This window comes from Pholis gunnellus, assembly GCF_910591455.1.
Source record: "Pholis gunnellus genome assembly, chromosome: 11".
NCBI lineage: Eukaryota > Metazoa > Chordata > Actinopteri > Perciformes > Pholidae > Pholis > Pholis gunnellus.
The window spans coordinates 13,389,535-13,401,097 of NC_136538.1; the positions used below are offsets into that span (position 1 = coordinate 13,389,535).

At 43.2% G+C, this 11,563-nt stretch overlaps 1 protein-coding gene across 2 annotated transcripts; it reads left to right on the plus strand.

Annotated features, from left to right (window-relative positions):
- Window positions 1-573: 573 nt before the first annotated feature.
- LOC306703326 (uncharacterized protein) lies at window positions 574-7,866 on the plus strand. 2 transcript variants are annotated; one of them, XM_079169263.1, is made up of 16 exons: window positions 574-744; window positions 3,085-3,167; window positions 3,253-3,333; window positions 3,450-3,506; window positions 3,599-3,802; window positions 4,042-4,155; window positions 4,550-4,598; window positions 4,802-4,895; window positions 4,987-5,128; window positions 5,242-5,346; window positions 5,462-5,555; window positions 5,713-5,746; window positions 5,852-5,926; window positions 6,105-6,207; window positions 6,303-6,424; window positions 6,514-7,866. In XM_079169263.1, the coding sequence occupies exons 1-16, from the start codon at window positions 687-689 to the stop codon at window positions 6,647-6,649; spliced, it is 1,551 nt and encodes a 516-aa protein (XP_079025389.1). In that variant the 5' UTR covers window positions 574-686; the 3' UTR covers window positions 6,650-7,866. The 2 variants fall into 2 exon arrangements, with proteins under 2 accessions (XP_079025389.1, XP_079025390.1); XM_079169264.1 differs by having other exon boundaries at window positions 4,805-4,895.
- Window positions 7,867-11,563: the final 3,697 nt, after the last annotated feature.

Genomic DNA, 11,563 nt, shown 5'->3' on the forward strand with positions numbered 1-11,563 from the left:
AGTGTCAGGACCTTAACATTTATTATTTATTTATTTAATTATATTATATAATTTAATATAATTATGCATGAGCTACCAAACTGGTTTCTCCTTTGGAGTCTGTAGGAACCTAAAAAATAAGCTCGAAGCTTCATTGTTGACCTTGTTCATAGTTGAGTTATGTGTTTATTCACTTACACATTTCTTACATAAAGATCTGACTAAAAGCTGGAGAATAAATCCATTAAGATACAAATTGTTTGTCAAACCCAACGTACATATTGAAGTAAATGTACTGAAATATTGTCCAGCTTTGTGTAATGTTATTTGGAATAAGCATCCGGTGTCACAAGTGGTACATTATTAATATATTATATTCATTATTAACAAAACACCTGAAGTCAATACAATTGATCATATTTTTATATGTACTTGTATTATCATAATTATTATTCATAGGCATATATAATTGTCATGATTAGAACTGAAACGTTCATCTCATAATTGATAACGGTGTCCTGTGCCTTTAAGACGCTGCTGCTCAGGGTGGACCCAGCGTCGCCGTTTGACGCTCAGGAAGTGGACTAAACCACCAAAGATTCCCGCAGATTCCGTATCGATTGTCCCAATGTTACTAAACGTGTTCACGCTGACCTAAACATTTGTCTAAATAACTTTTTGTGGGACATTGGAGACGATAATGCTGGATGGTTGCACTCATGAAATTCACCAGAGACATATGCAGGCTGTTGGGACTCGGGAGCGGTAAGAAACGTCCCACTTTTTCAAAAACTTTCGAAACTCAACCACAAGTTAAATTGATCCCGTCTGCGATCATAAAGCGCGAGTGACAATGAAATCGTGGATGTAATCTAACACGCGGTGTATTCAGCGGTCTGTTAGTGATAGGACGTTGCTGTTGTCTCTGTCGTTAAGTTCAAAACTGAGTTCTTGGTCGAACAATGAAAGTTCCCCTCTTGCCAGTTACACCCTCGCTTGCACCACTTCCAAGTTTTTGCGCAGTCGGTGCCATAACGTTTTTTTTTTTTTGTAAAAACGTACAAACCCACTTCAGTATACTTTTACATTCACGACGAGAGTGATAACGCAACTCACGCAAGTACAAGTATGTCGAATATAGGAGGAGACGTGCTTTAAAAGACCCAAACTAATCTCCAGACAGACGGACTAGAAGCACATTCCCCGTGGCATGTCGGTATGATAACGATGCCTCATAGGTGGTGGCAGCAGCCCACAACTGGCGCAGTGATACGTTGCCCTGCGGTTACGTTAGCGTCACGCTGTGTCTTTAAACATGTCATGTGCCCACACTTTGTTCCTCTTCTCCGAACTTGTCTTGGCAGTGCAGGCCGTTTAACATGCTAGTCCACTGGCTCCCTGTCAAAATCACATCAGCATCCATTGCTGCCAATGACGGTATGATAACGTCACCTTTTGAAATGTGACTCTATAAATCTCGGTCTGCAGGTGTCACATTTTCAGGTTGTTATAGTCAGGCTTTCACTAACTCACAGAGTGAATGTTTTTAGTGGTTCCTTGTGATGAAGAGCTGTCACCTCACACGCAGTCCATGTGTGTAAAGATGCACGCACTTCATTGTAGAGAGGTTGATGATTCATCATGTTACTATTTCAGTGTTTTTTTTTCCAGTGTTTCTTTCAAACCACTTAAGACCTGACTTGTGGTTTAGTACCGATTGTGTTCCTGATATAGTTTTGTTCTCTTTATCCGCCTCCTGTCTCAGTGATGCTGTGTGCAGATTGATTTCCAGCTTAAAGCTCCAGCCCGTGGTGATACCGGTGTTTTACATTCCTGTTGATAAGAGCTCACACTCAGCAGTCTCCTTGACGGGGAGAAACTAGAGACTCTCTTGTTGCTTTTGTCCACTGATCTTGGATCATTTGTTTGTTAGGAGGATGTCCCACTATAGTGAGGATTTAGCAAAAACACCTGATTCAGCGGATGGAAAGGAGCTGTGGCTGTTTCTTGACATTTGAGTCGTGATCCAGAGACGGACAGATGAAATGTCTTCCACTTTCTGTTTACGTTTTGAGACGCTAACTCCTTGCAATGGTGGACTCACTGTTTACTAAAGCTAATGAGACTTAGTTCAGACAGTCATTATTTTGCAGTTATCACACAGAGACAGAATGAGGAAGTCCAGTGGCTGCTTCTTTTGTTTTGCCCATGATAAATGTAGTATGCTTAAAGAGCGACGCGTTATTGAGCAGTGGGAGACTTGCAATCACTCCCATCAATGCTTCTCGAGTCATAACATGAGTCACAGACCAAGAATGAATTTGTCACTACCGAGCAAATGGAAATCTGACACCGCATAGAATCCTGCAGGCAGGGTCCAGTGTTTTGAGTCCTCTTTGTCTTTACATTTGTCTGCTGTCAGTGGGCCAAAATCAGCTCATGGGTTCTGGTTTGATCTGATCTATGTCCCCCAAAACACATACACACACACACACACACACACATTCCATTCCATTCAAGGCATTTTTCAACCAAGTTACAGAGAAAAGATGCCATGTTTCTCCACAGCAGTGCCTGCTCGTTGAGCGTGTTGCAGTGGAAAAGTTTGAGCAAACATGTCTCTCTTAAGACCAAAACAAAAACAACTTGAATCCACAACTCTGTGCATTTTTGTCTCGTGTTTACCTTTCCTGGATCTTTTTTTTAATGAGAAACCATTACGTCACTCTCCTGTCGCCACCCATTGTCATTTAGAGTTTGTCCTTTTGTTATTGTGGTTAGATTTAAATGTGATTGAGGAAGGAGGAACATGCCATCCAGATGACCTACAAAGATCATGCAGCTTGTAGATGTCACTTGCATCGTGTACAGAGCAACATTATTGCAAAGCTTCACTATTATCATTAAGGCATGTGTAGCTGATGGCTACTTGGCTGCCCCTAACTATTTGATACGGTGCAGTTAATATGTACCTTGCATCATTTTAAGAATAGACATTTACTTGATGAGAGCTGTTTCTAAATGTGACAACAATGAGAGCAGTATAATCAGCTTCTTAAGAGCTGATGTGTGCGTGTGTGTGTGTGTGTGTGTGTTTCCCATCAGGCCCCCCCGTCCAGCAGCAGGAGAACCAGATGGACTGTGGTGCCGCAAACCTTGACCCAAGTGATGATGCCACTTTGTCACAGGTAAACAAATTGTGTCAGACTGCCGGGGGCATTGTCGGGGCTGCAAGGGTGAAGGTGCAATGTTCAAGTGTGCCTGTTTGTTCAGGATGCATTAAATGGAGAGGAGGATCTGAGTGAAGAGGAGAAGGTCAGAAGAAGGGCAGAGCGACGCAAAGCCAAGAGGAAGGTTAGCACACACTTCCTCACACCCCTTAAACATCCTACTTGTTGTTTGTAAGTAAAGTCTATTATGCTATCCAAGTCATGCATTTTCTGATGTGTCGAGCACTGCATCTGTTTCAGCGCCGTCGGAAACGTAAGAAGCAGGAGCAGGTTAAGCAAAATGAGAGCGTCGAACGGGTAATAATCACATTATTCCTTCTAGGAATGCACTCTACATTTGCCTTTACTGTGGAAAAAAAACTGATTCTTTATATGGTCCTACACATTAGGACGATGAAGACGAGGATGGGGGTGCAGAGTCTGAACTGGATGATAGTGAGTCCGAAGCAGATGTTGGTGCTGAAGAGGAGAAACAAGGAGTGCAAAAAGAGGAGAAAAAGGAGGCTGTCTCACACAACCACGTCGCCACTCCAGTGATGGCTCCTGCAGGAATCAAAGGACATCCGAAAACCCACGCCAGATCCACTGAAGAGGTAGAGGAAGAGTACTATAATATTCTGCATGTCTGAAGTCTCTGCTGCTATAATGTGTAGTTATAAACCAGTGGCCAAGCCTCAGTATGCAGGTTTTAACTCCAGCCAAACGCCACATTAGAGAATATCTCTGTTAATTCCCTCGTCTCTGGTCCGTCAATCAGTTAGGCTAGTATGTGTTTGATATAAAAGCCTGCATGCTTGTAGGCCTGGATGGCAAAACTTTCTGTGTCCCACAGGAGCCAGAGTGGGATGTGAGCAGTGCCTTCTTTGCTAATGCTGCTAGCCATATCAAACCCAAAGGAACAAACCGCAAGTCCAAAGAGAACAAGGAGAACGAGGCCAGGAGAGAGGTGAATGAATGCTAACAGACCACATAAGATGAGAAGCTAGAGCAAGGCCTCCCATCATAGCTGTGCACGATTGTTCTTGTGGCATCGATATGTTCCTCGTGACAGTTCCAAAGTCTGATAAGTGGAAAAGTGGACTCTGGACTGTGTGTGTGTGTGTGTCAGCTGTGGGATGAAGCTTAGTTATTAAAATACATGTCAGACTATTATATATTGATGACAAAACAAAGTAGAAGTATAAAACCAAGACATTGTTTAAGATGTATTTATGCATTCTTTTGTCAGCACTTCATAGTATTTATGCATAGTCTATGCATCTGATTTGAAAAGACAAATCTAATCACTTGAGCCGTACCTGAATATGAACCGATAAAAAAAACTAATGTTTTGTTTACAGACAAATGGAACTGACACTATGACCAAGAAGAGCGCGTCGTCGCTGACAGGTAACAATTGTTCTTTGCATAACGGGGCACAATGGCAGCCTTTTTAATAAGTTATTCATTGACAAAGAACCGTAGCAGTAGAGCAAATTATTGATTTTAGTTTTCTTTGTGCAAGCATGTCAGCATGCAGCACTGCGGTCAGTTGAGCCCTCGGGGCTGCCGACTCACCAGAGAATTATTTACAAGCATTTTTTTCTTTTTAGCAGAAAAAGGCATAAAGCTGGTGCAAGAGGGGCAGTACGCACAAGCTGCCGGTATGTTTACAGAAGCCATCAAATGTGATCCAAAGGATTACAGGTACGTCATGACTATTTGATCATAAAGGAAATCCATACATTCTAGGCACATGTAAGATGTTCTTTTTTTTGCATTAAACTGCGTCCTGTAGGTTCTTTGGGAATCGCTCCTACTGCTATTACTGTTTGGAGCAGTATCCTCAGGCCCTGGCAGACGCTGAGCGCTCCATTCAGCTGGCCCCCGACTGGCCCAAAGGACACTTTCGCAAGGGCAGTGCTCTCATGGGCATGCAGGTGGGCATTTGTCATGTAATCAAAGAAAACTTCGACTGAAGAGCTTTACACTTCTGGTGTGGTAAGATTAGCCTTTACTAACTCATTTCTGTGGGTCTTTGTGCGCGCTGTAGCGGTACAGTGAGGCAGAGAAGGCCATGGAGCAGGTGCTGAAATTTGACAAAGACTGTGAGGAGGCTGTCGATGACCTCTTCAACTGCAAAGTGCTGCAGTTAATGGTAAACACACCCTCAAACAAAGTGGCAAGGTGTTTCCTGTAAGCTTGGTAGCTTCCTCTGAACTTTACTCTCAAATTGAATTCCGTCATTGATTCTTTTTCTATTCTTTCCTCAGGAGCTTGGTTTTGAAGAGGTGCAGAGTGTCCTGCTGCTGGAGAAATTTTCAACTGTGCAGGCTGTTCTGGCATCTTGTTCTGATGCTGCCAGGGGTAAGATCACATGTCCGTATTAAAGAGGGCCAGCATTTCCCCTCTGGAACACTGAAGAGGAATGCCAGCAGGAATGGGCTAACCGCTATATGTTACAAATCCTACAGCCTTTTTTCTCTCCATTGATGAAGCTTTTTTGTTTTGTTTTGTTCTGCAGCTGGGAGCCAAGATCCGTCAGTTGTGCAACCAGGGTAGGTGGCAATTTGTTTGTCCAATCAAAGCCACGGGTCAGAAGATTTGATTTGTGATTTAATTGCTCTCAGTAACATTCTTTCTCTTTGTCTTTCCTTCGGAAGCCCTTGCCCATCGCTGTGGGTGGGAAATGTGACCACCGAGTTAACTGAGAAACATCTCTGGGACATTTTTATATTGTAAGACTCTAGTCCATTACAACACTAACTAACATAATTCATGACTTGAAATGGGTCTATATAAACACAACGTCCTATTCCTAATTCAATCATTGGAAAGACATTTCAGCAAACACTTGTGTGCGTATTTAATACTTAACCAAGGTGGTTAAAGAAAGCGGTTTGCTTTGCATCTTAGGTATGGTGAGATCGAGAGTGTCCGTGTTCTGCATGAGAGATTCTGTGCCTTTGTCAACTTCAAGAATGCAAACATGGCTACTCGTGCCATGGAGAAACTAAATGTGAGTCCTCATCTGGCCCTCCTCTTTCAGTCTTCTGTCTGTTTTTAAAGAATATCCCTATGGACTTAGAGTTGTGCGTTTGCTTCCTATCACAGGGTTATTGTATTGAAAACACGCGTTTAGTGGTGCGCTATCCTGACCGTCGCACGCAGAGGGTCCTTCCTATCCCGCTCAAGACCTGCCTCCCCGCCACACAGCAGGCCGGGGCAGCTGCTGGGTGAGACGCACTTCAGCCGCACCTAAGAAACTCTCTTGTCACTGAAATCAAACAATAGAATTTCAATTGTTATCTTCCTCTCTTTCAAGACCTCGACGACGTGGCCCAGTGAATGAAGACGAGTGTTACTTCTGGAGAACCACCGGCTGCCATTTTGGGGACAAATGTCGCTACAAACACATTCCTGATCAGAAAGGCAAAGACAGGAAGCCCTGGCAGCCCTGAGCTCAGTTTACTCTCTGCCTCAGTGGTGTGCAGGAAACTGGGATGCACAGCGTGTGCCAAAGGAGCCGGTACTCACTGGAACCAGGTTCTCTGGGCTATTTTATATTTACTGATGCACAATGGACTGGACTAGTCGAAGGAACAGAGCCAGCTCTAAGGCAGGGATGGTCACACATGTGCCACAAAGGACTGGGAGAGTGAAGATTTTTATTTCAACCAAAGCTTTTACTCAACGATATTGCTCAGTAGGGGAGCAACAGAATGACCTGGCGTAGTCTTTGTTTTGAATGAAAACCTTCCCGTTCGCAGCCTTCCATGGCACATGGGGACCTATTCCAGCTTTAGGGGACACAACCTAACCTCACAGATGTGCCACACAAGGAGGAACTGCTTGGTCCACTATGGGAGGAAAAGTAATGGCTCTGTCATGCACCGCAGTAATGAAAGGACTCTGTATGGATTTTTCAGGTTCTTCAGTGATGATCCTGGGGACCCTCCTTCCTCCTCCTTTAGAAATTCCATCACAAATCAGTGCCCCCCCCCCCCCCCACCCCTATTTTCAAAGTACAGTAACTCAACCAATTCTTCAACTTGCAGTCTGTGAACCTGATTTTTAACAGTTATTGTTTATTCACGGCCCACAACTGCCCATCAGTCTGCGGTTCAGTCTGGTACTCAAGTTCCCATTTGTTGTTCCTGTTCCTATATCAACACATTGTCTGCCAGACCAAAGACTTACCAACAGACTTACACGACATTTCAGTGCCTCCCCTACGCACATGAGGTTCTTTTAGCCAATAAGCTACACAGGCCCAGAGCGATGCCTTTTTATACTGTGCGACGTAGCCTTAGTTAAGATGATCACACATGGGTAGCTAGACATAAGAACTACACCGTTGTCTCGAGGGTTTGAAATTGTAAGTATTAATGCATGGACTAGGTCACAAGTTACGGAGGACTCATTGTGCGGCATGGAAGAAGTAGTGGGAGCATCTGACCTGCTCTATGACTATGCAAAAGGTTATTAAGTGCCAACTCTGTGTCAGTCATACACACGCCTACTTAATGCCTGTGACATGGCAATGCCATTGATAAAGTTCATACTACAGGACTGTGCCTTACTAACAATCATGTTCAGCCATGTACACACACACACACACACACACACACACACACACACACACACACACACACACACACACACACACACACACACACATTCATGGCCACATGTGTAACATAATCCACTCACAGAACTTTTGAATCTTAAAAAGCAGTGTTTTTAACCTTAGGGCCTCTATTTCAGTATTTCAGTGAACCAAAGAATGCTTCATCTGATGACGCTGCACTAAAAACAGCCTTGTTTTTTTAATAAGTTTCAACACTAGGGAGTGCATTAAAACCCATTGGCATGTGTCTGTATTGTCCACTAGATAATGATTACAAACTCTTGGTTTAGGTCCACACTACATTCACTAGTAAACTATGCACAGCGTAGTGAGAGTATTTATTTCCTTATTTATGCTGACTTTGTCTCCATTTCTCTTTCACAACAGAACACAACTGAATACAGCTTTTCATTTACTGGCCTTTTAGTGTTTGGGTAAGTCCCCTCTTCTGTTTCTTTCTGGCTTTAAGAGGAAAGCATTATGAAGAGCCATTTGGTGCAAACACTGTCACATGCTGCACTTCTGCTTTTCTCGTATTAACTTTCCGTCTCGTGGCTAAAACTTGTGAAAACGGAATTGGACACCAAACTTTAAGACTGCACTTGTTGAACTTGCTCGTTTCTTTTTTGGACTGGTGCTGTTAACAATGGTGGTGCATTCAATTTTTGCAGGCTAATAAAATGCATTGGATGTTACCGTAGCATATTATTATTTACTTATGGATATTTCAGAATTGGACATAAGAATTCCCTGGGTTTAATTTGAACTATTCGGTATGTTGTTCATCTTTTTACCTTGTTTGAAACTTTTTCAGGAAAAGGCATTTTTAATTATAATATACACGTTGATAACCAGAGCACTGCAATCCTGTTAATCTTCCAAATATTTTGTATTATCGTTACTGCACTGCGAAAAGAGTCTTTTATATTTAATAAATGTATTTGAACCACCTATGTCTGAGTCTCTGCATGAGTAATGGCACACACTGGGGAAGAAATGTCAGAGTAATGCAGTTATTCCACTAATATGCCATAAACTGGAATCTTCTGGGTATGTATGTGGTTCTCCTCCCTTCCACATGGTGGCGGTGTTGCACTTGAAAGGTTTGCACTGAAATATGTCACCAACCTAACAAGCCTATGCAATGCATACACATTTGTCTTTTGTGATCTCCAGGAACCAAGTCGTTCCTCTAAGTCATCCCTGATACTCGAGACCCAGAAGCTGTAAATCAAAGCTGGCCTGGCTGTTGTGGGAGGAATCTGGTAACCCTGTCATCACTAGTAGCAGACACTTGTGTGGCCAGCATGAAAGATGCATTAGGGAATCTGTAAGCACCCAGACCAGTGGGAATGGGAGACGTGACTAGATGTGTGGGAAAAGCAACCATTATCCCACATGACATTTTGAATTGAGAGTAACTAAAGGCTCATGCCACCTGCGAATGCGTGTGTAGTCCATGCAAGTGTGAGAGTTCAAGATGCTGCAAAATGAAAGCAGCAAATTAAAAATGTTCACATGAAGTTTAGCTGAGAAAATGATTGTCCTGCCCTCCAAAATGTATGAATGCAATAACGGAACGACTACAATAAAAACTATCGGTGTCTGGTTTGAAAAAAAATGGGCATTTACAAAGGAGGCTGGGTGGTGTAATGGCAGATGCTATTAGGTCGCATTGAGTTTTTGAAGCGTGATTCATTCTAGGAACTAAAATCAGGTTATTTTGGGCTCTGATGCTTTGACCTCTCTTCTGACTATGTGAAAGTGCAATACTAAATTGGTAGAGTTCCCCTTTGAATGTGCATGCATATCCTTTTAAAAACAAGTGGGGGAAAAAATGGATATCTTCTAAGGATTTTCCACCACTATCAGATTTAAGGTATGCACTGCTAACACTCTAAATTGCAACCTGATTTGATAAAAAGTTTACCTCCAGATTTAGCACACCTTGGAGGTTCTGGCAAAGATGGCCTTTGCTGCTTGATCTAATGAGATCAAGCTCTATGTAGCTTTCTGCACTCTCAGACCTCTAACCAGTACAACATATCCTCTATACAGTACGGGCCTAGCATGCGCCAAGTAAAAGCATTATGAAAGCCCGGGGAGAGACGGCAGTGGGGGTGAGCATGAGGAGGTGCTGTCGTTTGAAAAGGCACTTGTTTATTGTTGGAGAGCATGTATTTATTTCATGCCTCCACAGATTGTGGGTAAGGGCAGTGCCGGCTCGGTCGGCGTAATTAGAGAGGTGGAGAGAGAGAAAGAGAGAGGGTTCTGCCACAGAGAGCTGCTTCGCTCCGATACTCTCAGCCCTGCGAGCCCTGTAATGCACTCTCACCAGCGCACACACTCTGAGCTGTTAAGTATTGGCACACAGGCAGGGACACCTGTCTGGTCTAGTTTAATTAGTCTGATACGCAACAGTGCCTCACAAGTTATAATGGAGGAATGTCACACATAGCAATGAGTTATATTTTTAACCTTCGCACCCTCCTTTCCTCTCCCTGTCGGCCTTGGAGATCCCTCTGATTTGGCGCCGCTAATAGGGGGTCAGCTCTTCCTGTTCGGGTTTACCAGTCAGGGAGGGACCACCATCCTGCCACCCAGTCACACCATCAGTCGCACACACAAATATCTCAATTACAGCTTCAAAGTTTACACGTGTGCACACAAATACACATATATGTAACGTATGATTTTTTTTTCACCCTGTGAGAACACTACATACTAGTAAGTGTTATTACAGTCTTGGTTGATGTTTCGGTTCCTGCCTCCCCTGTCATGATTGTAATTTTTCACGTCTATGAATAAACTGTGCTGCCTCAAAGAGGTGCCCACTGAGGTTGACTTGCAAACGTGCAAACTGGAAAACAGTTTATCAACACAACACCCTGGGGCCAAACATTTCTCTGTAGCTAAATTTGCCCCAAATCTTCCCGAAAGGACTCAAAAAATAAATAAACAAGATTCAAACGCGCCGAAAAGGCCTCGGAACACATCGGGAGGAAACCTAAATAGAATCAGGACCGAGCACTGAAGTGATCTTGATTAGAAAGACATAAACAGGACTTTTTTTCCCTCATTTTGTATCTGGATCTACACTGGTGACTCAAATCTTTATGCTTTCTGTACCGTGATGATAGAGTATAGTAACATACTCCCGGGCAGGGGTGGTGTTTGGCATATTCTCACCAGTCACGTGCACCATGGCTACGGTGAGGCTGGGCCTATTTTAGAGTCGGTGGTTTGCGGCCCTCTCAACAAGGAAATATCTACCCTGTGGTATAGGGAGCTTCTTTAAGACACTTGGAGCTTGATGTTTGAAACTATTCTGGAACCAGAGTCCTTCCTGTTGGGTAGATTTACACACGTTCACCCTAAGGTTTTGTAACGCTCTGCGAGTGCAGTTGCGTAAAGCATCTTCAGCCATATCAGAGAAGGGAGGTGTAGAGAGGCAGAGAAAAACACACCATTTGATTATGAAATGAGTTTTATAATGTATGAAATCGATTTCTGCCGAGGTGCTAAACACCCCCATCCTGAAACTGATGAGTCTTGTGGTTGCTGGAGACTCATTTCTCAAACATTCACCGTCGGATTCATTTATCTGTGAGGAACGGCTGAGCTCATTCAGCGGTGCTCAAGAGTATTGTCCCAAAATTATACATATGTCTGCAAAGTATAAGTTAAAATGACAAATCCTCCATCAGTAGTACAATACTTTGATTAGATTTCATAGGAAACGTAT